General features: G+C 51.4%; 8 protein-coding genes across 8 annotated transcripts; 3 read left to right on the top strand and 5 right to left on the bottom strand.

The window, feature by feature from the left end:
- Nucleotides 1-481: 481 nt before the first annotated feature.
- On the top strand, nucleotides 482-1,497 carry IAR55_004671 (uncharacterized protein; the record flags this gene model as incomplete). Its single annotated transcript, XM_066947768.1, has 2 exons — nucleotides 482-1,309; nucleotides 1,387-1,497. 2 exons carry the CDS (start codon nucleotides 482-484, stop codon nucleotides 1,495-1,497), a joined length of 939 nt encoding a protein of 312 aa, XP_066802182.1.
- A 433-nt stretch (nucleotides 1,498-1,930) lies between these two features.
- IAR55_004670 (uncharacterized protein) lies at nucleotides 1,931-3,234 on the bottom strand (the record flags this gene model as incomplete). The annotated part of the gene is made up of 6 exons (XM_066947767.1): nucleotides 1,931-2,045; nucleotides 2,118-2,311; nucleotides 2,505-2,595; nucleotides 2,797-2,942; nucleotides 3,120-3,151; nucleotides 3,219-3,234. The coding sequence occupies 6 exons, from the start codon at nucleotides 3,232-3,234 to the stop codon at nucleotides 1,931-1,933; spliced, it is 594 nt and encodes a 197-aa protein (XP_066802181.1).
- An 863-nt stretch (nucleotides 3,235-4,097) lies between these two features.
- Nucleotides 4,098-5,214, top strand: IAR55_004669 (uncharacterized protein; the record flags this gene model as incomplete). The annotated part of the gene is made up of 3 exons (XM_066947766.1): nucleotides 4,098-4,290; nucleotides 4,606-4,912; nucleotides 5,133-5,214. 3 exons carry the CDS (start codon nucleotides 4,098-4,100, stop codon nucleotides 5,212-5,214), a joined length of 582 nt encoding a protein of 193 aa, XP_066802180.1.
- Nucleotides 5,215-5,964: 750 nt separating this feature from the next.
- Nucleotides 5,965-8,006, bottom strand: IAR55_004668 (uncharacterized protein; the record flags this gene model as incomplete). The annotated part of the gene is made up of 8 exons (XM_066947765.1): nucleotides 5,965-6,025; nucleotides 6,121-6,217; nucleotides 6,350-6,794; nucleotides 6,874-6,888; nucleotides 6,999-7,215; nucleotides 7,372-7,468; nucleotides 7,594-7,662; nucleotides 7,844-8,006. 8 exons carry the CDS (start codon nucleotides 8,004-8,006, stop codon nucleotides 5,965-5,967), a joined length of 1,164 nt encoding a protein of 387 aa, XP_066802179.1.
- An 880-nt stretch (nucleotides 8,007-8,886) lies between these two features.
- IAR55_004667 (uncharacterized protein) lies at nucleotides 8,887-10,911 on the bottom strand (the record flags this gene model as incomplete). The annotated part of the gene is made up of 7 exons (XM_066947764.1): nucleotides 8,887-8,952; nucleotides 9,053-9,200; nucleotides 9,266-9,723; nucleotides 9,787-9,986; nucleotides 10,058-10,366; nucleotides 10,425-10,679; nucleotides 10,788-10,911. 7 exons carry the CDS (start codon nucleotides 10,909-10,911, stop codon nucleotides 8,887-8,889), a joined length of 1,560 nt encoding a protein of 519 aa, XP_066802178.1.
- A 2,160-nt stretch (nucleotides 10,912-13,071) lies between these two features.
- IAR55_004666 (uncharacterized protein) lies at nucleotides 13,072-15,574 on the bottom strand (the record flags this gene model as incomplete). Its single annotated transcript, XM_066947763.1, has 9 exons — nucleotides 13,072-13,088; nucleotides 13,175-13,247; nucleotides 13,439-13,725; nucleotides 13,789-14,353; nucleotides 14,421-14,516; nucleotides 14,578-14,744; nucleotides 14,811-14,864; nucleotides 14,977-15,391; nucleotides 15,503-15,574. The coding sequence occupies 9 exons, from the start codon at nucleotides 15,572-15,574 to the stop codon at nucleotides 13,072-13,074; spliced, it is 1,746 nt and encodes a 581-aa protein (XP_066802177.1).
- An 854-nt stretch (nucleotides 15,575-16,428) lies between these two features.
- On the bottom strand, nucleotides 16,429-18,622 carry IAR55_004665 (uncharacterized protein; the record flags this gene model as incomplete). The annotated part of the gene is made up of 13 exons (XM_066947762.1): nucleotides 16,429-16,776; nucleotides 16,849-17,167; nucleotides 17,222-17,251; nucleotides 17,312-17,329; nucleotides 17,379-17,416; nucleotides 17,467-17,551; nucleotides 17,625-17,766; nucleotides 17,840-17,976; nucleotides 18,044-18,176; nucleotides 18,233-18,243; nucleotides 18,307-18,415; nucleotides 18,473-18,493; nucleotides 18,553-18,622. The coding sequence occupies 13 exons, from the start codon at nucleotides 18,620-18,622 to the stop codon at nucleotides 16,429-16,431; spliced, it is 1,461 nt and encodes a 486-aa protein (XP_066802176.1).
- Nucleotides 18,623-19,288: 666 nt separating this feature from the next.
- On the top strand, nucleotides 19,289-22,821 carry IAR55_004664 (uncharacterized protein; the record flags this gene model as incomplete). Its single annotated transcript, XM_066947761.1, has 9 exons — nucleotides 19,289-19,319; nucleotides 19,387-19,805; nucleotides 19,884-20,093; nucleotides 20,160-20,411; nucleotides 20,473-21,001; nucleotides 21,054-21,301; nucleotides 21,351-21,626; nucleotides 21,687-22,256; nucleotides 22,339-22,821. 9 exons carry the CDS (start codon nucleotides 19,289-19,291, stop codon nucleotides 22,819-22,821), a joined length of 3,018 nt encoding a protein of 1,005 aa, XP_066802175.1.
- Between the last annotated feature and the right edge of the window lie 2,105 nt (nucleotides 22,822-24,926).

Here is a 24,926-nt window from a genome sequence, read left to right as displayed (position 1 = left end):
GACATGAAGCGGAAGAGATGCGAGACTGGCGGGTGGATTTATGACGATGTGTTTTGACCGACCTCTTGCCTGATCGTCGCCAAGACAAACTCGACACTCGGCGCGGTAACTCATCTGATCAGATCGACAAAGCAGAGTGGCAACAGACACTGGCACCGACGGTTACGTAAACCGTAGGACCAGATGCACACCTCGGTCTTCCACGTGGTTCGTGGTCGGGTGACGGAGGATCCTATTACTTGCTTTTTCTTCGAACTTGGGGTTGCCGAAGTCATTACGCGCATGCAGATGATGGTGTTGGAGGAACATAACATACATCAGTCATTCTTCCTCAAAGATATCAACAATCGACATCACACAACCATTCCTCTGACTCGCTCAGACATACACCATCAGTAAAGAAGCATCATACGCAGTGCGTCTGGGAATTCCACCGTCTTAGGACCCGTCCTGCATTGGCATTGGGCATTGCATTTTCAGCATGTCATTACGAGCTACGACGCCTCGGCTGAGGGCGGTCACCATGCTTGTCCAGCCGGCGAGTCTCGCTCGATCTCGCTCCACAAGTCTTATAGCGAGTCGCTATGTCCGAGCAAGCATGCTTGCTCAGCATGTCACGCCGCTCGATCGACTGGCAACGACGCCTCACCTCGGTTCTGCACTCGCGACGCCTTCCCTGCTCGCTTCTTCTCGACTGTTCACCACCTCCACACGGAACTATTCACCAACTTCTTCTGCCTCTGCTCGATCCGCTTCACCGACTCAGTCGAATCCAAACTCCAGCTCCAGCTCCAACTCTCGACCCGAAACCAACACAGAATCAGATCCGGATCCCGAACCTGAACTTGAACCTGAACCTGCACCCAACGCCTCCGCGTACACACGCTTCAAAGCCCTTTCCAAGAAATACGGATGGTGGGCCGTCGGTGTCTATCTCCTCCTATCCTCAATAGACTTCTCCCTCACGTTCCTTCTTGTCCATTCTCTCGGGGCGGAACGTATCGAACCCGTCTTCGATAGTGGGAAACATCTGTATCGCGTCCAACGCTACGGTGAAGAAGAGGCCGATCGATTGAGAGCAGAAGATGAGAAGACGAGAGAGGAGGAGAGAAACCAGGAGAGATTGGAGGGTGGCGGGAACAAGCAGAAGAAGTCGGGTGGTGGGATCATGGGGAAGACTTTTTGGGCAGAAGTCGTATTGGCTTATACTATACACAAGACGGCTTTACTGCCCCTCAGAGCAGGATTGACGGTCGCTTGGACACCCAAGTTGGTCGGGTGGTTGACAAAGAGAGGTTGGGTAGGCAAGGTGAGTCATGTCGCGTCTTGTAGTCTACCCGCATCACGAGGGGGGACCGGAGCTGAAGGATTCTATTTGCACTTCAGGGCGGCTTGACTCGAGCTGCTTCCCATGCTCAAGGGAAAGTGAGAGACGCCTCGGACAGAGTCAAAGTAGCGTCCGATCGGGTCAAGGAGAGAGTGAAGCGACAGCCGTAGAGGAGGTGGTCGGCAAAATCGAACGCTTAGCAGTGAAGTTGGGAATCCTGAGCCATTGGAATGGGTTGGGTCAGACGGGTAGATGAGCTGAAGCTGGAGCGGGTGAGTAACAGGACATAGATGCGGAGGCAGCAAGAAAGGATGGAAAGAAGGACAATGACTAGACCACGCAAGTGCACAACCATACAACTCGCATATGCATGATCGTGGCTATTCCTTCTCCAAGTTCACCTCATCGCGAACTATCTTTTTGCTCTCTTGAATAACAAAGTGGACTCGTTCTCGTAAGGAACGAAAGGGGAAAACCGAACAACGAACAACACCCAAAACCCCTCGAAAGGCTGCTTTCAAAAGCTCCACACAAGCTGCCCTCTCCAATGCTTCTCTATGGTACGCCCCTCGATATACCGATACTGAGCCTACTGACAGTCGTTCACAGAATCACACACTGCTTCTTTTTCTTCTTCGCGGCGTGAGGACCTGATCTATCAGGCGGTGCGAGGACAGCTCGGATCGCTTCATCGAACACGTTTTTCAAGCCTTTTTGTCTATAACCAGCAATCCAGATTAGCCCAATGTTCTATCCACCAATTATGAAACCGACCGGGCGTCAGACTCACGTCTTACTGCTCGCTTCTAAATATTTGACTGCTCCCACATCTCGCGCACATTGCATCCCCATACTATAGGTGACGGGCGCGAACCGTCTTTCCCTCAATCGCTGTATTGTGACCGGGTCTTCTCTCAGATCGAGTTTGGTTCCAATCAAGATGATGGGTACTCCTGGCGCGTGATGATTGATTTCGGGGATCCACTACGAGCGGAGAGCACGCGCGTTTTATCAGCGATAATGGACTCATACAAGGAGGTGCAAGCGTCGCGGCGAGCCGGTGATACCTACTTTCTATATTCCGGAAAACAAGAATGCAGATTACGAGCACGGATCAGCCACGTTCCTTTGACTGTGAGCCATCCTCGGCCCCGGTCGAAATGATATCGACACTCACCGTGCGGATGTTCTCGAAACTGGGCGGACTAACGACGGAGAAGCACACGAGGAAGACGTCGGTTTGGGGATAAGACAGGGGACGTAACCGGCTAATTAGGAGGAGCAGGTTATCAGCATCAATCCCGGTAACCAAAACGTCTATGGCTCAAACACCAAGACTTCAGGCTCCCAAACCCTCTACCCAAGGAGGCATGCAAAACTTCGAGATCTCGAATGGTGGAAGGAGAGGATCGAAGACTCGACGCACGGAGGGTATGGGTATGACGGAAGGCTGTCAGGCTGCGACTCACTCGTAGTCTTCCTGACCTGCTGTATCCCACAATCCTAATGATACCGGTCTCCCGTCGACCAACACCGACGCTGAATAGTTGTCGAACACTGTAGGCACGTATTCTCCTGGAAAAGCGTTGGTGGTGTATGATATTAGGAGGCACGTCTATGTGATTTGAGGTAGATTAGTCAAGAGCAAGAGCAAGCCGATACCGGAAGCAAATTGAAGGTGAGGCAGAGATGTGGGTGTGACGGAGTGGGAGAGCGGGGAGGTGCATAGATCGCTCGACCGGAATGATACCGAGCAGGAGCAGGATGAAGAGAGAGCAGATGAGACACGTACTTTACCAACTGCACCGTCCCCGACCACAACACCTGCGACCACGAACGGATACATCAGCTCCGCCGATAAGTCACAGAGTCATAGACAGGGCTGACATACATTTTATGCTCTGCATGTTCGTTCTCGCCAGATCAAATCACAATGATATCGACGCGGGTGTGATTGAGTCTGTTTTACGAACGAGCGTGGATTCGCGAGAGCTGGGCGAAAGTGACTCCTCCTGCAATAATGATAACAATTGTGACTGAACCGCAGTCTTGACTGAGAAGTATGTCGCGAAGGAACACTGTTGGATCTACGAAGACGTCTGTGTTCGACAGACGAGTAGTCAGCGATATATCGTAGTGGAAAACACCAAAAGTCACAACGCGAATGTCCAAAGACAAGCAGGTGCAAAGAGAAGGAGAAGGGGGTGGGTGTTTTTTGGGCGTGGATGGATGGTGCCTTGGAGGTGTTGTTTAATCGGAGAATGCCGTTATTCGTGGAAATAAACCCCCGTCCCCCCCTTTTCGTTCGCCGCTGCTTTCGGCGGAGTGGTATAGTTGGAATACGATAGACGTGAACGAGACAGACAATGGGTATCCACACAGGCGAGACGATGCTTGAGATGAAGATGGTCATAGTCACTCACCTCGCTTTGGCTTGGATGCTTGACAGGCCAGCAGCGATAAACAATGACAGGAAAGGGCGGCGGCCCTTTTTCTCTCTCTCTCTCTATCTAGTGCCCTAATACACACACCGCTGATCATCGGCGCAACGGACGGCGTACTGGCATGACACTTTACGTAAGCTCTTTTGCGAAGAATGGTTTAAACACCCAAGCGGGACCATTTTCGCCACAATCATCAAAACACCGATAATCCCCATCCAGTCTCCCTAGTGCTCTTACCGTTGCGTGGGACCTATCAACGTTCCTCCAACTCATCATACGATATATCACTCACTGGTTCGAATATACAGACGACAACAACCGGCCTCATGTCATTCAGATCCTCCTTACTCTCACGACAAGTGGGCGTCCTGGCCAAGACCTCCAGGACCGCCTCGCCCGCTACGAGGACGTTCGTCAGCAGCTCATCGAGGAGAGCGAGCGGACATGATGATCATGGACATGGACATGGACATGGGAGTGGGAGCGCAGCGGAGGACAGTGATGCGTACACGACGGAATGTGAGTGGGTGTTCGTGCTTGTGGTCGTGGTCATGGTGGTGGATTGTATCGGCGGTAGTCCAGCATCTCTGTCTGTGGGACATGCGGATCGAACAATCTGGATGAAACCAGCTTTATACTACAAGAACGGAGGATCCTGTCGCTCCTCTTGCTGTTCTTCACCCATTTGATGTCATCGCATCGCTGCGCTCTTGCCCTTCTTGGTGACCCCTCGTGACCCTAACTTTATGCTCTTGGCGGTATACGCGCTCTGCGGCCCACTGGTGCTTATGACTTGACACGGACTCAAAGCTAACTCTCACACAATTCCGTCAGCCTTCTTCACCTCCGGCTGGCGAAACACCTTCATCCTACTCACCGCCTCCATCCTGATCTACCCCTATCTCCCCTCCCCCTCATCCTCACCCGCCTCACCCTCCCTCGACCCCGAAGCGTTCAAACAGACCGCCAAGGACTCGTCCATGCCTTACGTGACGAGGATGCTGGCGGGGATCACGCCCGAGGCGAAAGTGTGGACAGAGAGGAACGATAGGCATCTCGAGTTGAGCAAGGAGAATGCGGAGACGAGATTGTTGTTCCAGGAGGCTGAGAGGCCGAAAGTCTGGAGAATGAGGTATCCCAGGTGAGTGTGAATAGAACATCGATGGCCAGAATGTTTGCGGGGAGCTGGAAATGGCAGATGACCGTTTATGACTCGGAGGAAGAAGGCTTGGAAGGGTGTTGGGCGAAGTTTTCATGCTTGTGGTCGGGACGCGGTCAAAGTCACGGGCGAAAAGGAGAGCGACCATCGGGTCATTGAGTGCACGAAGCCTACTCATGCTAACACCACTCCTACCTTCCAGCTCATTCGAACAAGCATCTCCACACAACGTCCCCGTCGGCTCACAGACCGACCTTTCCGGCCTTCAGGTCCGAGCAGAGTAGACATCTACATACCTGCATATACATGTACTTGGGTCTCTGTGTCGAGAATATGCATACATTGACTTCGACGCTTGGTCGTATGACGGTGGCATGACTGGCCTCGTATGGCCTTGTGTTTAGGGGGACGGATAATGGAGGTGCTACTAAAACCGCAAACGATTTCATCGTTCCATTGGATACTCGTACATCCTCCCTCACTCATAGAAAATCTGTCCAGCGATTCTGACCTGTCCGATGCTTCTGTTTGATCTCCTATCCCTAACTATTGAGTGACACGCGGCCTCGCTCTCGGTCTCGGCCGTTTTTCTGTGAGTCACAGTGACGGACAACAAGCCGTGGCTCTTTGACACTTCCTGCAGTCCATCCATCCATCCATCGGAGTCTTTCCTGTCAGTAATCGACCGACTAGTCCAGTCAGTTCCTTTCTGACAGGAAAGGCAATTCGAGTCGGACGATCATGCCTTGATTTCTGGTACACCACACATTTGAGAACTAACTTAGACAGTCTTTCACAATGGTGTCAGTCTTTCACAATGGTGTCAGTCTTTCACAATGGTGTCAAGTGGTCAATAAGTTATTCCCATGCCGTACACGCAACACCTCGGAAGATATCAATGTATCGATGAGTGACTCATGCAATGCAATAAACTGGACTATTCTAATGACTCCGGATACTCTAATTCTATTGATCTAGCTCGCCTCGAGGTGCTCAGTCAATGAAACTGAGAACTACTCTCTCCCATCCAAATCTCAAGCGGAAGAGTGAAGCGCATCGTCCTGCTCCAGAGCCTTTTGTTCGTACTCGGGGAAACTTTTAGAAAAAACCTTGTCAGCTGACAGTTTTGTTTATTCCTTTCTTTCTTCTTTTTAATTCCAACCAAGCGACAAGAGCACGACTCGACTCACTCGAGATAACCCTCGGAAGTCTGGGTGTAGAATGTCTCTCGTTGGTATTTCTTGAGCGGCCATCCGTTCTGGACCCTTCGAGGCAGATCGGGGTTTGCTGCGGGTCCGCGACAGACATCAGTTTCGTGTTTCATGAAAAAACTTGATCGTGGGATTCTCCTTCCTTGTGCGTGACTTGACTTATGAATCGTAAGACGGGAGTGGAAGCGCGCTCACGCTCGTCACTCACAAATAAAGTATCGTCCGAAGGCGACGAGGTCGTCACCGTATTTCTCCGCGTGGTCCTTCGCTGTCTCGGGCAGGAACCCGCCGGCCACAATGAACCTCGTGCCCTTTCCGAGGTCCTGCACCACTGCTCGGATCGGGTCGAGGGTGTCGACCTCGGTGATCAGTTCTTCGGGAGTGTCGACCGCGCCCGACGCCCTTCCTTCGGTAGCGTGGATGTAGGCGAGTCGAGGTTGGTTGGTCAAGATCGTCTTGGCCCAGGGCACGAAGGTGTCCATGGGTTTGGGTTCGCGCATGCCTTGGAATCGGGAGTACGGGGACATTCGGATACCGACGTTGGGGGCGCCGATGGCGGCGCAGACGGCGTTGAGGACTCGGAGAGGGAATCGGAATCGGTTCTCGAGAGAACCTCCATACGAGTCAGTTCGGTTGTTGGAGTTGGATTGGAGCTGGACACGAACAGGTTATTTATGGATGTATGTCAGCCATGTACACGTTTGCAGCGGTGCCTCCTATCGAAACACTCACGAATTGGTCGAGCAACTAGTTCAGCGAACAGCAAGAGATCGTATGCAAGAAAGTCAGCACGCAAGACTGTTGATGCGTTACATCACGAAGCACCGGTCGCAGCAAGCAGAGATACCGCCACTCACATAACCGTTGGCACCGTGAATCTCCACGCCGTCAAACCCTGCCTCGATCGCATTCTTCGCCGCACTCGCATAATGCTGCACGAACCTGTCGATGTCTTGCTCGGTCATCGGGTGGAGGGTGGGTGGGGGCAGCTTGTTACCGTTCAAGTCGGTTCCGTCGTCGGGGATCGAACCGGCAGAGTAGATGACGGGTGCGATGGAGGGGTCGGCGACTCGGCTGATAAGTTCAGTATGAGATGAAATGGTCAGCTGGGTGACCAGACATGTCTCAAAGTCCGTAGCCGTAACTTGACAATGGCAAAGGACGTATGCCAGAATCAAAGGTGGCACGGAGATCGCAGACCCAGCTTAGAGATGAGAAACCGCCACTCACCCAAGAGCCCAAAGTTGGCAGAAGATCTTCCCGCCCTTGGAGTGCACACCATCAGTGACCTTTTTCCACCCAGCGATCTGTTCGGGGGAGTAAATTCCTACGGGGGGATGGATATCAGTACTTGTCACCCCACCCCGGAAGAATGGAAAGGATTATCAACTGCATGCAGGGGATAGATTTGATGGTCGGTCTTCTGGTTGTGGCAGAGGAACGGACACTCACCCGGAACGAATTCGTAGCCTCTTGCTTCTTCGTGGATGAAAGTGGCTTCGGAGACGATCAGACCGCCGTCTAAATTCCTCAATGAATCAGTATAACATTCTTGTGTCTGCTTCAGGCATCTCCTTTCCAATCCGTCCCGACCCACGCGACTCTTCAGTCTTCCTCCAACACCAATCCTACTGCACCCCCTCGGTGACAGATCCATATCCGACTTCACCGGCCCCTCGATCGCCACCACCGACCGACTCACCAGATGCTCGTTGAGTGTAGTACTCGGCCGAGATATCCTGCGGGACACCGGTGCCCTTCTCAGCCCTCATTCGGGTGAGAGGGGCCATGACCACGCGATGTTTGAGCTCGAGCGCACCGACGGCGAGAGGCGTGAACAGCTTTGACTGAGGTGCGATTGTCATTTTGTGCGTTGTGATGTGTGTTTGACGAGTTATTGGCAAGATTGACAATTCAAGGTACTTTTCTAACAGAGTGTGAATTTTAGGAATGAACGGATAGAAGATACATCCAACAAATAACAACAACAACGACGACGACGATATGCTAGGACTCCTGGCCAAAAAGTTACCAAACGAAACGAGATGGCGATACACCTATCCGAACCTGATTACTTAAGATGCTGATCAATTATCCCATCCCGTCCGAAACACACCAGTCAGTAGTCACCTCCACCTCGTTCCTTCCGACAAGGACTGCTGTACCAGATACGGGGCGCGGCTGTGCGGCAGTGGTGATGTTGCTCGATAAACGACCAGAGAGGATTTTAAACGAAGGAAACTTGGACGCACAGAGGTGGAGGTCCTCCTCCCACAAAACCGGCTTTTGGGATGAGATCATCTTGTCTTGGCTGATCAATGGATCATTTGATTCCAGGAATCGGCCGCGGTTCGGAGATAGCAGAAAGCAGAAGTGCCACGTGAAGAAGTGGCCACCGGCTTTTACAGTGGCAGGTGGATGGCAAGTCTAAGTTACTGGTCGGTCCAAGGCAAGCCCAATCCTATGCATATCCTTTTCCGAAGTCCGACTTGGCACTTGTCAGGCTGTGAATGACTACGCGCGAGGTTCCGGATGTCATTAGGGGAAAGGTCAAGTACGACAAAGGTGATTCTTTCACGTCGTTTTCTGAGCAATATTATACGGTGATTCAGCAAGAATGAACCCAGTGGTTACTACAGGACAACATGGTGGTCAAGGACAAAATGGATACGGCTATCACCGAAAAGAGCAACAGACAGAATGCTATGAAATAGAACAAAACCAATGTGCACGGAGCGAGAACGACTAGTGGGATGAATCTGTACTGTTGGAAGATGTACTGCCGAATGAGGAGCCTTCAGAAACGCAGACCTGAGAGAAAGTACATCAGCATCTCGATGGCGACAGATGAGACGGCGTGGTGCCAGAAATCAATAGGCTCGTTACATGTAAACGTTCATAATGCACTCACGATTGGGAACGCTCCCTGTTTTCCGATCTCGTAATGTTCAGGCCCGCTAATAACCTCGGCGGTTCCCCAAGCATCGTCGTACAATCTGACGACACGGAGCTTCATACCCGGTCTTAACTCGAGTTCGTCTGGTAAAGAAGCTTGGTATCTGGAAGAGTGGACAGGTCAACATTGACAATTCGGAACTACACCCCGATGGGGAACGTCACTCACGGCCACAGTACTGTTACTTCCATACCGGGTTCAATCCACCTGTTGCCATTTTGATTCTCATCCCTCACTCTGGGTAAGACCACGCCACTAGTCCTCGTTCCTGAAGCAACACCACCTGCGAATGCCCCGACCCCGCCTCCCACTCCAAGACCATCTGGCATCTTCCCATTTCCATGTCCGTTTCCATTCATGAAGCTGGGTGAATACAGCGTATCTCCGCCCATCGTAGGTGAGCTCGCATTGTTTCCCAATAGGCCCTTTTCGGACGTGTTCTGAGGACCGCCGGATGAATTGCGCACAGTGTTGCCGCCAAAGAAGGAGCCAAAGACTCCACCAGCTGCTGCACCTCCTGCTCCTGCTCCAGCTTGACTCGCCGCAAATGACGAGGCTGAATCGCGCTTGTTACCCCGTCGACGACGTTTGCAGCAAAGTAGTAATAGCAGCAGAAGTCCGAGAAGCTGTTTGCAAAGATCGTTAGCGATCAGCACCCCGAACTAGATGAGGAAATTTCAGATACTTGCCAGAAGACCACCGATCACCGATCCTACGATTGTACCGGCCAACTTGCCTCCTGTCAGTTTGCTAGAGGTGCCAGCATTGTCACTAGCTGAGGTGCCCGTAGGACCGCCACCATTGGTGGACGTTGCCGTGGCTGGGGTAGATGAGGTGAAGCTGGTTCGGACGGGCAGAGTATAGCCGCAGACCGACATATCGGTGGTGCCTAATGGTAAGCATAAATCAGTACCTTCGACGCAATTGTAAACTATTCGGCGGTTCTTGCAGCTCACTTACCCGCATAACAACAATCATCTGGTTCACTTCCTTGGCAGAAATTGCACAATTGAGCTACCGAAGTCCCGAATCCACAATTACCTTCGTTATCGCTCCCCTGGACACAACTCGCACTGTCGTTCGTGGCGTAGGTCGTCCAATTGGTGCAATCGACAAAATCCTTGTTGAGTTGGGTATCTCGAGCCCCAGCTGTGAGATCTGGTCCGGGACAGTATTCGGTTGAATTCACGATTTCGTGTTCGTTGGCTGAGTATTCGAGACAAGTGTTCTGGCATACCATCTTCATCGATGTTGCCGCGGACGATGAGTCTGATGACGAGGGGGTGGGTCAGAAGATGACTTTGGGGAGACGTGAGATCGAACTGACTGTACAACGCAGTACACTCAACACTCCACTGCTCGTTCACCCACTGACTACACAAGACCGTCCGCTCCCATCTCAAGACCGCCGTACTGGCATTGCTACATCCGAGCTGGTTGTCGCCGAACTTGGTCGTGGTGAATTGGAATGGGTTGACAAAGTAATTGAGGGCGGCGACGTCGAATGAGGCGACGTCTGTGACCCCTGCGAAGAAGGGGAAAGCGTTGGATAGGTTGCCAGGTGAGAGATAGGCATATTGGTCTGCGGCAGGGTCAAGGTGAGGCGATGAGTCAGTAATTTGAGGTGATGAAGATAGAGAGAAGGATGTTGGACGGCGTGCCAAGACTCGCGGGGAGAGGTGCTACTCACATGCGGGACAGGCGAGACTGCCTAACAATCGAAGACAACCACCTTGTATCTGTTGACCGTTCACTCCCACGCCGGATAACAAAGTCGCCAGCGACAGAGCGAGCACATCCCAACGGCCAAGCATCGAGAGTGTTCTCCGATGGGCAGAAGGACAGCGATCCCTTTCCTTCTGTATGAATGGAAGTGACTCTTCCCCGATGCTTTTCCACTGTCTCTCCTGCGGCTTCTGTGACAAGAGCAGAATGGTCAAACTTTGTCAAGCGGACTGACACTGTTCCGTGATGGTGGCGACAGAGATCCGTTCCCAGCAGTTCAGTTCGGTCGATCTTGACCTTTTTTTTCCCTTTCCTCTGACGTGATTGCTAAAACGGATGGCTCGGCTGCGGGAAGTGATCGGAACGATTGAGCAAAGGTGGGAATGAATAGTCGGTCCGTCCGTCCGTCGGTGACAATTGATCAAACGATGATGATGATGATAATGATGGTGGTGGTGGTGGTGGTGGTAGGTGATGATGCTGATGCAAGTGCGAGGACCTGACGACCACTGCTTCCCTCTCGAACCTACTGCTGCGATGCTGCAATTCTCCGGAATCTGTCTCGTGTGAATGTATGCCCGAGAAATTATCAGCCCAAAGGCCAGTACGCGGACCTCTACTACCAGCCCAGGTGGCATCATTTACCCAGTAGTGAGAATCACCGTACGATACGAGAAAGAAAGAAATGTCTCGGCTTTTCTTCCCTCGCCCGGGGAGGGAAAAAAAAGGTACGGGAAAGGAACGTAACCGCTTGCTTGCTGCGAGAATGCCCATCTCAACCCGAAATCCCTTTCCCCTCGTATGATCGGTAGCAGTAGTAGTAGTAGTAGTAGTAAATGCGTCATGCCGTGACCATGCGAAGAGAGAGGGAGGAGAATTGCGGGTTTGCATGGTGGTAAGGGTCGGGTTGTGGTCAGGACCCCAAACCTCGTTTTTAGATTACGATTACACTTCATACTTTGCCTTTTATTATTATTCGCCATTCCTATTCCACACGGGATAATTACTCTTCAGAGTAATTAACAGTTTCGCAGATCCCCTCTCCATCTCTTGACGTACGAGGCGGAGGAGAGACGAACAAGGCACGACGAGGAAGATCCCAGCAACGAAATGGGACCAGTCATTCACTCGGCACTAACTACTCGATTCTGGATCATAGAGCGCTTCTACAAGGTGACCCCTCGACTCGTTTCATGGGAAATAGGTTTGGGTCCAGGACTACTGCTACTCGCTACTCTCACAGCAAAAGTATGCATCCTTCGGTACCGAATAGGCCGACTCGCTCTTGCTCCACTCTTTCTCTAGACTTTACATCGGGATTTTGGGACTTTTCGAGGGGAGCCTGTTTTCACGGGACGTTGAAGAAACGTCGTGCTTGCTCGCTCCAGCGGGCGAGGTCGGGCGGGAGAGTGGAATGGGAATCATTTTCCCATCCCTTTCACTTTCAGTAGTGATCAGGCGGACAAAGTCAGCCAGCTACGTGAGCCATCATATGAACACATGTCGTACCTGAATATCCTGTGAAATCCGCGCCTTGCGCCCACTCCCCGCTTCACTCGTGGTGCGGGTCGACCTGATAAAGTGGATATGCTCTACTTCGGTATGCTAAACTTACGCGACAGGACCTGATCGCCGTGTCCAGGGGATAACCTATTGCCCTTCCTCTCCAAACCGAACGATGACGATTCTCCACAATCTTACTAAGAGTAAGCCCGACGTCTTGGTATAAGATGAGGGACGCCAGCTTGTAAGTTGAGTTTAGCCGGAGACGGGAGGGTCCATGGCGGAGCTAGCAGATAGCAGCTTCTCTCGAACGCTCATGCGATACTAATGACATAAACACTATATCAGCTTTTCCTTCGTCCTCGGTCATGTCTTGGCTTCAGCGAACCAGTCGCGGAGCTCGAATCAGTCGAAACACCGATCCTCTTTCAGTGCTGAATCACTACTGAGAAGTAGCGTCTTCGGGACGCTCACCGTACTCTTATCGCACGTCGTGATGGTGGGAGTAATCGATCAATCAAACGAAATATGCATTTTTCTTCTGTCAACTGTATACTATCTTCACCTCCATATGATATTTTGCAAGGCGAGAAATCCACGAATGAGCAGGGAAACGGGGGAACGAGGTTACGAAATGCAGTATCTACATCCAAAGGTCATGTACAAAATCGCCTAAAAACTACAAAACGAACGGACCATGCGAGAATATGACTGGGGGTGGGAGGGGGTTCACGGAATACATTCGATCAGTGAATGATGTCCTCTGCGAGAATGCTAGTCAGCCACAATTCCATACCGAAGATGTCCCTCCTTCAGACACCTGGCTAAAGCACCATGATTCGAACTCACCCCAATCACGTCCCTTGGTCTGCTTGACCAGCTCATCTGTAACCTGCTTCTTGGAGAAGTAGCCCGATTGAATCTGAAGACATGGGGTGGCAAAAATAAATATGATCAGCATAATTCAAACCTCAAAGCTGAAAATGCGAGTGGCGCCACAGTCGACCACATCTTCTCCGACATCTGCTCTCCTTCCATCCACAAGATCGATATCACAACGCATTGAAACAACACAGCTCGAGCCAAGTGAATGAATGACAAAACGACACTCACCTTGGCGTCAATCTCCACTCGACCGTCTGCAGGAATCAATTCTTCGGGAATTTCGTATCGGTTCTGAACTGTGATTCCGCTGCCCACGATCGCATCGTACTTCATGTTACTCATCGAGATGAGGTTGGTGATGTGTTTGATACCGAGGAAATGCAACACGTCAGGCATCAAAGCTTGATGTCGTGCGTCTTTCACGCCCGCAACCACCTCGGTGTTATTGAAATACTCGGCCGCAGAGTCTCCCCCTCGTTTTCGACGGTTGTATACCATGTATTTAACCACCTCGCCTGTGGGGGCACCTCAAGGTCAGCTTTTTCTGCATATTTTGACAGCGAGAAAGCTCAACCTGCCTAATGCACGTCCCTCTTTCTGGAAATAGATGATGACTCCGACGCCTCCTCGTTGTGCGCATTTAATAGCCTCGGAGATACCGAAGATAAGATAAGGTCGACAAGTACAAATATCGGAACCGAAGACGTCAGATCCCGAACACGAGTCGTGAGGTCGACAGGTAACTTCCGTGTTGGGGTCTTGGAGCTTAGCAGGGTCTCCCATGATGTAGACTGTCATACCGCCAATAGGAGGAAGGAAAGTCTTGATATCGGGTCGAGTGAGAAGCTCGGGGTACATACCACCGGTGTCTTCGAAAAGGGCCCTTCGAAGAGTGGACTCGTCGATTTCGAGACGTTCTGCCACGCCTGGGAGATACCAGACAGGGTCGATGGCAGCTTTGTAAGTGTTCACCTCGATTCCCTGGTCGACACCGGGGAAAGCAGCGAGTTCAGGTGATTTGATAACGATGTCACCGTCAACAGGGAATTCGCCCTTCCTGGCGAGCACGTCGAGCTCCTCGATCTTGATATGGGCTTTGGTCTGAGAGATGGTTGGTCGTACATCGAGGCCCTCAGCGTATTCCTACAAGGTGATGCAGTCGTTAGCCTTTTGAAGTACAGTTGAGTATCTTCTCGTGACCTAGATTCACCTTGCTCCAAACCTCTTGCGACATGGCACCCCAAGGGTCAAACGAGACGATCTTGTTGCCAAACCATCCTTCAGTTGGAGGCAATGTAAAAGGGGGCTACATAGGTAAAAGGCACCTGTCAGCGATCGGTTTTAGTGAAAGCAGAGGCGCCACTCACGTGAGTGTTTGTCAGATCGGGCCTCCAGTCGGGTCTCAGCTGGCCCATGGCGATACTTAAAGCTCGGTAGATCGAATACGAACCGGCGTGAGCACCGATCGCGTTTCGGATGAGAAGGTTGGACTTGATTCGTGAACAGACGACAGGACCACGTTCACGTGCGGTGGCTGCGAGTGTTGTAGATGAGCTCAGGTCCGTTGTTTTATTGCAATACATGTGGAGGAGGTACTCACGTCCTGCTCCCCAATTGATTGGGACTGGGTTGATACCGTGTTGCGAGGGGTATGCTGTGGAAGGTACAGCATGTCAGCATTGGACGAGCTGTCATACGATAGTAGTCTAAAATTCCTGCAAAAACTACGATCCAAACTGTGCCACAAAAGGAGACGCCATACTCACTAGTCAAGATGACTCTGCTCGGATACAATCCCTTCCCTTTCTCTTTCTCCTTTCCACTCCCCTCAGGAGGCATCAAACCACCCGGAGCCCCCGCTCCTCGTTGCGCAGCATCCAAGCTCAAGTTCCCATACGGTGTCGCTATTCCATTCCCGTTAGCGTTCCCGTTCGGACCGAGAGTCGACGTGACGCTCGCTAGGGCGGTAGAGAGGGAGCTGAGGGAGCCTTGGCGCGATGCTCGGAGAGCTTCGACTCCGCCCGATGAGGAGCGGGGTGGTGAAGATGGGGGCGAGGCGGTGGGATAATGGGTGATGAGGGGAGTTTGGGTGGGGGAGAGGTCGGTCACGGGTGTTGAGCCGGTTTGCGAGTGTGCATGAGAGTGGGAATGGGAGCAGGAACAGGCAGAATGGTGTTGGAGCTGTTTTGTTGAGGGGTGGATGAGCAGAGATGATAATGTCAGCCAGCCGCAAACGATTTGATGGAAGGTAGCAGGGTAGTAAGGAGGAAGATGAGTGAAAGCCTCGCTCACCTGCGCTGCAAGTTCTTCTTGCTTCACACTCAACTGCTTGAGCAATTCAAGGATCTCCTTGTTATCAGACATCGTATGGGAAAGTGTTTTATGCGGTTCCGATACGTAGGTATATCTTCGTCGCAAACAGATGTGAGGTGGTGGTAGTCTCGACTGGAGCTGATTCAAAGTGAGAGTGACACGCTTGGATGAAGGGATTGATGGTAGGGGAGAACAGGATGAATTTTCTGCTTGATCCCACTTTGTATAGTGTGTATCGTTGACTTCGTAGAGCGAAAGGAATGATGTCTTCTTTCGGAGGGATCGGGTCAAGCTCACCCGATACGATCGGATCAACAATGCTTCTTCTCTGGTTCTGAGACTCGATCAAGGAGAGATCTGTACACGAGTGTCCGTCTGACTCGATCTACTTGATCTGGTGGGAGGATCAAGTACTGCGCAGATGCGAGCGTGATATGTTCGTTGTTGTTATTGAGGTGGGGATGACGGTGGCTGCCCAACTATGGTTTTGAGTTGTTCCGGTTATATATAAGTCAGGTTGTCAGTTCATCTTATCACACGTGGGAGATTCATAACAACAACGGGTGAGTTAAGCTCGGTCTCATCCGAAACCGCCTCACTCGGGTCAGTTCACGTTCTTCCGGTTATGACCGCCACAACTCGTCCGAGTGTATATGGCTCGTCTATACCATACAGCTTCGTCGACTTGCATCTCTGTCCTGGTGCTGAGCTTGCCCTGACCGATTCAAGCCCATACTTGAGGACCGAGCAGTCCCGAGTAGTCTGACAGGAGTGCGAACATGGTAGCAGACCCCGCAAACCTGCTCTTTTGGCCATGGAATGTGGGTGCATGATGTCATATATATTGTCTTACTGTACAGAGCATGATCTCGTGCTTTCTATCGTATATCGCTCGTACATCTGAATCAATCTCCGGCATTGTCGCCGTCGGCCAATCTCGCAACCCTTAGACATCTCATCCACTCTTTGGCAGCCCCAGAGTGGTTGTTCATCCCTCCGAAGAAAGCCCGCGTCGCATCTTTCAGCTCTGCGTCCTGCCCAACGGCATCGATAGTGGGGATGGTAGTAAGGCTAGTGTCGGGCAGAGGAAGGACCAGCTTCTTGGGAGAAGGACTGAGGGAACCTGAAGAGTAGCCAGAGTCGATCTCTGGACTACCGGGGATCGCAGGATGTGAAGAGGAGCCAACCTTGACCTCAATGGCTTGAGGGAGGGGACCCACGCAATGAGAGACAAGAAGGTCTTGACCTCCAGGCTAAGAGAGCATTGTCAATTAATTGTCTGAAATTCCCGCCCGATAACCCATGTGATGGGCTGTTGAACTCACATGATCGTCTAAACACCCTCCCACATCCACCACACATCCCTCGAGAAGAAGCAAAACTCTGGGTCTCACAATTCCGTGATCGGCCTTGACCCACTCTCCGTGTCTTCTTTTCACCTCCGCATTCGTCCACACTGGCAGCTCTTCTTTCGATTTCACGCGTTCGTGCGGAGGTAACGCTTCTGTAAGACGATTCGCTTGCGCCATGTACACTCTAGCTCGCGCCTTCGAGACAGCAGGTTCAGGCGTTCGGGCGATGGAAGGAACGAGGGGAGTGTAGGTGTGAAGAGCCCAAATGAACCATTTGGAGGGGTCCCAATCGCTGTAGGTTGAGAGTGTAAGCTGAGTCTAGACAACCTGGGAACAAATAGCTTACGCTGCATGAGGACCGTTGCGAAAATCTTTCCTATTGGGATTTACACCTATCAGTCGGGGTGTACAGCACTTCGAGAAGGATGTGTCTCACGGGAAAGCATGATGAAAGCTAAACGGTTCATTAGCTGAGGGCTCAGGGTATCTTCGCACCGACTCACTTGTGATTGCCCTCTCCGGATGTGAGCAGAGCCAGGAGCTGGCAGAATTGTCAGCTTCGCAAGGGCTGACCGATTCTACGCTGCTCACATAATTGCCTCTCGCAGTGACTTCCTCTGTGTATGGCTGCAGTCCTGCCCAATGGGCGAGTGAATTGATACAGAACGTAGTATGCCTAAGATGTGTCTGTCAATCCTCTGACTCGGTACCAACGGAATGCAAATAGGAGAACAGGACTGCACACTCACCAAATGAATAGTCGAGCAACGGCTCCACCCCAGACCAGGCCCCCGAGCCAGTCGTTCCAACCCCAGTGAGCGATCAGAGCAGGGAAGATCAATCCTGAAAACAAGGCGATAGGGACGTAATGCTTGTGTTGTAATCGGACGACTACACGGCAAGGCATTGTCAGCTTTCCTCCACGGGGGATCTCATCCGGCAAGCTGATCACATGAATACTCACCAAGGTCTGATTCCAAATCACCACGCTCGATGAGCTTCATGCGATGGTACGAAGGCTTTCTAAATATCCAGCCGCAGTGTGAAAACCACAAGCCTTTTGAGGCGGAGTAAGGATCGTGCGCAACACTGTCTGTAAATCTGCAAGTAGATCGCCCACGTAAAGTAAGAGTGAGATATGGGGGGATGTTTTGAAGACACAACCCACCTATGATGTAATCTGTGTCTCAAAACCCACCACTTGATACTTCCTTGAAATCCCATAGACCCCATCCATGCGAGTGTGATGCGGAGAGGAAGGGTCGCAGTGAATGCGCGATGGGACCATAAGCGGTGATAGCCTGCAGGGACATCATCGGCTTAGCCCTCCTTAAAACGGAGTTTGAGGCGAGCATACCTATTGTGATACTATATTGCAAACCACTTGTCAGTATAGTAGATTATCAAAGTGTGAAGCAGGGGCAGACTCACCCGAACGAAGCGAGTTGCCATGAGATGAACCAAAGTACCGCTGTGCGACTATCTATCTGGGTAGCAGGGGAGAGGTACACCATTCCAACCATGGCGAAAAGGTGCATGGCTACAAGTGCTCTCACATCAGCACAAGAAACACGATAGGGGGGAGAGACCAACTCACCAACGAAGAAGATACCGTTCGCTGAGTGCAAATGTCAGCGCTCAGACCTGGTATTGAACGATACTACGGTAGATACTCACACCACCATATCTCCCCTTGAGGAGGAGGCTGTTTCCTCATCCTGGGAGGAGGCACGGAAACCGCAGACATAGCTGAACCGTGTGCTTGAGGAATGGTCGGATCGACACAGATATCCAACCGATGAAGTGGTCGAGCACTGTTGAAAACGTCGAAAGAGACAGAAATGTCAGACGAAAGAATACAAAACTGTCTGAAAGATACAGAAAGGAGGTTTATGTTTATGGAAACGTGGGAATCAAAGGAATCCCCCGTGGACCTGGGTTGGGACGTTTTGTAAGAAGAACAAAAAAGGAGATGGAGAAGAAGGTGGTGTCTGTGACAACGAAATACAGGATCAAGTAGTGGTAGTCATACCGACAACCGACTACTGCTGCTTCGTACATGCTGCCGTTTTACGTTGATCTGCATTCCTGGGCGTGTGAGAAGATGAAAAGTGGAGGTTCACTTGAACGGCTGATGATCGAGATCGGGTTACAAAGTGACTCATTTCAGGAACGCATTCACCACCCCCGGCATCTTGAGCGGAGATGAAACAAAGACTCCGACATGTGCCACACTGCTCTATCCCCGCTTTTCAATCCACGTGGGGCTTTGGGACCTACAGTCTCGCTGACGCTTGCGTTGCGTTGAGCATCATTCCAATGCAAGTTCGACGACGCGATTGACCTGTTGATAGGTGGTCACTTTCTGCTTGTTCTTCTCCTCACCTTACATTTCAATATACCTTGACCCAAGATGCCAGTCCCCGCTGTGACCACCAGCGCAGGTACGTGACATCGTCTATCTTAGGTCTGTTGCGCCGGAATGGCTGACATGGTTCCCTCTCGTTACAGCTGGTTCCCTGACTCTCCTGGAAGATGAGGACAAGGATATCCGAGTGTACGCTCTCAACCACCTCCTCACCATCGTCTCTCAGTTCTGGGCAGAGATGGCCGACAAGCTACCCTATCTCGAAGTCCTCGCGGATCCCATGTCCAAAGAGTTACCCACCGATAATCGACCATATGCAGCTCTGCTCATCTCCAAGATCTACTTTTACATGGGATATCTGGATGAAGCGGTGGAGTTTGCCTTGAAGGCAGGGGTGGCGTTTGAGAAGGAACCGAGTGGCGGAGAGTTCAGGGAGACCGTCATTGCTGGATGTTTGGATAGAGCTATCGAACAGACCAACAGGGCGGAGAAGATCGATCCTAATCTGGGGAACATCGTCGATAGCGTTTTGAGAAGTACGTCAGGGGAGAACGGGAAGCTTGTGAGTAGATGTTCCTCTCGTTTCTGTCAAGCTGTATCTTCCGTTTAGAGGACTCAGCATGCTGATCATTATCTCCAGGCAATGGGCCTCGCCTTGTCTCTTCGTCGTTTGGACCTCGTCGAGATGATCTACCTCACGTCCAGGGCACCTGCTCAATCGTCCTCTTCCGCTGCCAACGCCAAGTCAAGTCGGGTAACTCATGACGAGGGTCTTCTGAGATATGTACTGGCGGAAGTTGTTTCAGGAGCAAGCGGCAATGAGTCGTGGCCTACCGAGTTCCGAGCCAATGTGAGTGGTCATCATGATATCCAGTCGGAACCGCCTTTGTGCTAATCGTTATTTTGCCGCACGTAGCTCTTCAACATACTTCTACGACTGTTCCGTCTCAATCCTTCCCCTGACTGGAACTCCATCACAACAGTATGGGCTCAAAACAACGATGTGGACGCCGCCGGTGAAGCGCTCGTGAAGCTCCTTCAAGACCAAGAATACCTCAACGCTTATCAAATCGCGTTCGACTTGAATGAGGTGGCGCCGCAGGCTTTTGTTGACAGTGTGAGAAGCAAACTCGCGGAGAGGGCATTAGGCCCACCTGCGGAAAACGCTGTAAGTCGAGCTTGAGGTCAAGTGAGACATACTGGTATACTGATATGCTTCGCCTTTTCAGGAAAGCGATGACCCCAAGGTTGTCCTGGATAACATACTTCGGGGTGTTACCAGTGCCGAAGTATTCCTCAATTTCCTTCACAAGAACAACAAAACCGGCATGTCAATACTGAAAGTCACCAAGGAAACCCTTGAGGACCGATACTCAATCTATCACTCTGCCATCACCTTCACCAACGCCTTCGCTCACTGCGGTACCACTTCCGATCGCTTCCTCAGAGAAAACCTAGACTGGCTTGGTCGCGCTTCCAACTGGGCAAAGTTCTCTACTACTGCTGCTCTGGGTCTGATCCACAGAGGATCATGGATCAATGGTGTTCGAGTTGTCAGACCTTACCTTCCAGGCGGATCTGCTCCCAACAAGTTTAGTGAAGGAGGTGCTTTATTCGCTCTCGGTTTGATTTATGCTGGTAGGAAGGAGTACGCGGAGGAGGAGCTCAGAAGAGGACTTGCGGAGGGCAACGATCCTATCGTCCAACATGGTGCGGCTCTGGGTCTGGGTGTCAGTGCTATCGCTACAGCGGATGAGGGTGAGCTACTTCGTTCATGCAGTAAGGATTGACTGAGCTGACAATAATTTAGAGATATATGAGGAGATTCGAACGAACCTCTTCCAGGACAACGCAACAGCTGGTGAAGCCGCCGGTTACGCAATGGGTCTCATCATGCTTGGTACCGCTTCCGAGCGTGCTTTCGAGGAGATGATCACGTATGCGAGGGAAACTCAGCACGAGAAGATCATCAGAAGTTTGGCTATGGGTATCGCTTTCCTATTCTATGGCCAGACGGACAGGGCAAACGGTGTGATCAAGCTATTGACAGAGGAAAAAGTGAGTCACCAATGTGCAAGAGTGTGAAAATTGCTGACGTGCCTTGAAGGACGCGATCCTTCGATACGGAGGAATGTTCACCATCGCCCTTGCCTTCGCTGGAACAAGCAATAACAGAGCGGTAAAGAAGCTCCTTCATGTCGCGGTATCAGATGTCAACGACGATGTCCGACGAGCGGCAGTCACAGCGTTAGGTTTCGTTCTTTTCAGAAATCACACTCAGGTGCCCAGGGTGGTTCAATTACTTGCGGAGAGCTACAATCCCCACGTGAGACACGGTGCGACCTTGGCGTTGGGTATCTCGTGTGCCGGTACTGGTCTCGAGGTAAGTTACAGCGGCCGAGATTGACATAGAGTGGAAAGAAAAGCTAAGTCCTGATCGTAGACTGCCGTCGAGCTTCTCGAGCCTATGACCAAAGATCCCGTCGACTTCGTCCGTCAAGGAGCATACATCTCACTTGCCATGATCCTCATCCAGCAATCCGAAGCCTCCTCAAGCAAAGTAACCTCGACCCGAGAACTGTTTGCGAAGGTCGTTGCGGACAAGCACGAAGACCCCATGGCACGATTCGGTGCTTCATTGGCCCAAGGTATCATCGACGCAGGTGGTCGAAACATGACCTTGGCTTTGTCCACCCGGGCCGGAACACTCAACATGAACGCGATCGTCGGCATGGCCCTCTTTGTTCAATTCTGGTACTGGTACCCCCTCGCTCATGGTCTTGGTCTCGCTTTCACCCCTACAGCCATGATAGCCGTTGATGAGAAGCTGAGAGTGCCCAAGCTGGATCTGAAATGCGAGGCCAGAGCCAGTCTCTTCGCTTATCCTTCCACGGAAAAGAAGGTGGAGGAGAAGAAGAAGGACAAGGCAAAGGCTGCTGTTTTGAGCACGACTGCAAGGGCCAAGGCGAGGGAGAGGGTGAAGAAGGCTGAAGCGGGTGAGGCGATGGACACGGTGAGTTACGAATTCAATCACGGCTCGTCTCGGTACTCTCCATGTCTCGTCACCCAAAGTCAAGGCTGATCGGGCTACACAGGATGACAAGGCTGAAGATCTACCGCCAGCGTCCGGCTCCGCGCCCACACCAAAGAAGAAAGCCCCCGAGAAGCCCTCAGAACCGTCATCCTTCTCCCTTCCCAACATGTCTCGAGTCACTCCTCATCAACTCCCCTTCGTTGTGTTCCCTACTTCTGGGCGATATACTCCCGTGAGACCGATCGACCATGCGCCAGCAACTGTTCCATCCAGAGACAGACTGGCGCCAAATGGCGGAGCGGGAGCCAGTGGAAGTATCGTGGTTCTTCGGGACAACACACCTGAAGTGGAAGGAGAATATATAGAACTGGATAAAGGATTGTGGCCCGCTCCTACACCCGCTGCCGAGGAACAAACTGCTCAGGGCGAGGCGGGACAAGCTGCAGGTACGTCTGAGGCACCTGCTGGAGATGAAGAGGAGGAGGAGGAGGAGGAGGAGGAGGCGGAAATGCCGGAACCATTCGAATATCCGTTTGAGGAGTAGATACAAGTATGAAGTATTGCATTGCGAAGAGGTGGGGACGAAGACGAGATCAATGAATTGCATGTGATGTAGATCGTGCGATAATACAGTTGACCACAATGCAGGAAGACTGCTTGTGATGCCTCCCTCCTATTTCGAATGGTCGGTACATCGGATGGGCCAAAGAATGAAGGGGAAGAAGGGAAGTCGCTCGAGATGTTGGTTGGAGCAGGAGATCAAACCCGTGAACGCCTCTGTACATCCTCAGTTAGATCAGGTCATTTAGGGGTGACAAACCTTGAATCTGCTAAGAAGGTGAAGTGCGAAGTCGAAAGAGCATGACACACGAAGTCACACTTGGTGACGCACAGTCACGATGTGTGGCGACTGTCCCCTACAATGTAGGAGAAAAGGCTTGGAGAGTGATACTCTGGTCATGCGATGACGCGCAAGTCTTGAGAAGCGATGGCAGAAATTGGTAGGCACCCAGGCATGCAATCTTGCCTGTAACCTGTCTAACACTTGCCCTCCGTCCACTTGAGGTCTTCGCGGCTTCAGACCGGTGCTATGCATATCCCTCGCTCTCCTTTCGTGGTGGGGTCTTTGCGATAGTGGGACCATGAGACAGCGGACATGACCCGCCCAAGGGCAAGTTGCCAGCGACGACTTACAATATGCTATGACGGTGTGGGACAAAAGACGCTGTCATCCCTTGTTGGAAGGACGGAATCATTGTCGTCAGAGGTGGTCAAGACCCACTTTGTGAGAATTGACGTTCTGCGCAGCAGATCCTTTGATTACAGGCCTCTGCGTAGACATACTATTGCCATGACTCGGTAGTCATGATGACGAGTTATGACAATAAGTGCCAGAATATGTCATAAGTGGTCATTGCGACCGAACTGGAAATTGCGAACGCCTTCTTGAAAAGTAGTGCTTCTTTTGATGTTGTCGCTGTGCACTTCTATGCGATCAAAACTTGCGCATCAACTGGCAAGCTTGTGTGGTTGAGCTACATAAATTGGTGGGTCATGACATGTATTTCCGCTTCTTTCCTCTTCTTAGTTTCAATCACTACGCAGAATTCACCAGCTGCACAAAGCTGTTGACGCACACCGTGTCTATCCCCCCTCAACACCAACGAATTGATTCAACAAAGATGCCTAGTTCTCACAGTAGTCGCCGGTCTCAGGTAAGTGTGCCTCGTTGCTTGTGCTTTTTGAGCTCATACCAATCCGAAACAACCATGATCTGTCTCAGGGACAAAGTCAACTGTCTTTCAAACCAAAGCATCTGAAGAAACGGTTTGGCAGAAATCCAGGGGTAGAGGAAGGACCAGAAGAATGGCATGTCACAACCAAGGAAACTCTGCCCAATGGAAGAGGAACAAAAAGGAGCCAGATCTGCACTTTTTGGCCACACAGTGTGAGCAAAACAACTCACTGGGATGTTGAGATCCCAGCACAATGGGATCGTTCCCATGCGACAACCGTGCAGGCTAACTTCTTCACCAATATCCCAAGGGATGAGATATTAGAGCACGTAACAGACCGCTTGATGCTGTGGAACGCTGGCGATACACCGCTCACAGATCTGGAGCATCTTCAAGCCAACAGCCTTCATATGAGAGATCAAAGTCAAAAGGAAAGAGAGAAGGAGAGGATCATCAACACCATTGGTGTGGCGTATGATTTCGCCCGTGAATTTGACATTAAAGATGGAACAATGGCATCTGCCGGTCAGAGTTCAGGTGGCGCTACTGCCTAACGATGTTTGCATTGATTGAAAAGGTGGTGAAGCAGTATCAATCAGGACGTTGGGGAAAATCACAGCACTATTTCAGTACTGCAATTGGATGCATCATTTGAGATTCAGAAAGAAAGAAAGAGACAGATGGTCAGAAATCTTTCTTCAGTGTTATGATGACACCGTGCTATGCCGATCAACGAAATATCCTGTCGTTCAGCAGCTAGGTCCAGAGTTGTGGGTCGATAGTTTGCGAAATAATGATATCATGCGGCTAGTTATCATGTCCGCCATGACCCACCCAGCCAATGTTTCGCGACAAGCCTACAAAACCGGCCGAATCACAGTGCGGCTGGAACCCCTTTTGTGGTTCAGTGGTT

The sequence above is a fragment of the Kwoniella newhampshirensis genome, chromosome 8 (assembly GCF_039105145.1).
Source record: "Kwoniella newhampshirensis strain CBS 13917 chromosome 8, whole genome shotgun sequence".
Classification (NCBI taxonomy): Eukaryota; Fungi; Basidiomycota; class Tremellomycetes; order Tremellales; family Cryptococcaceae; genus Kwoniella; species Kwoniella newhampshirensis.
Note: the sequence above shows the minus strand (reverse complement) of the source record. Positions and strands in the feature narration are given on the sequence as shown.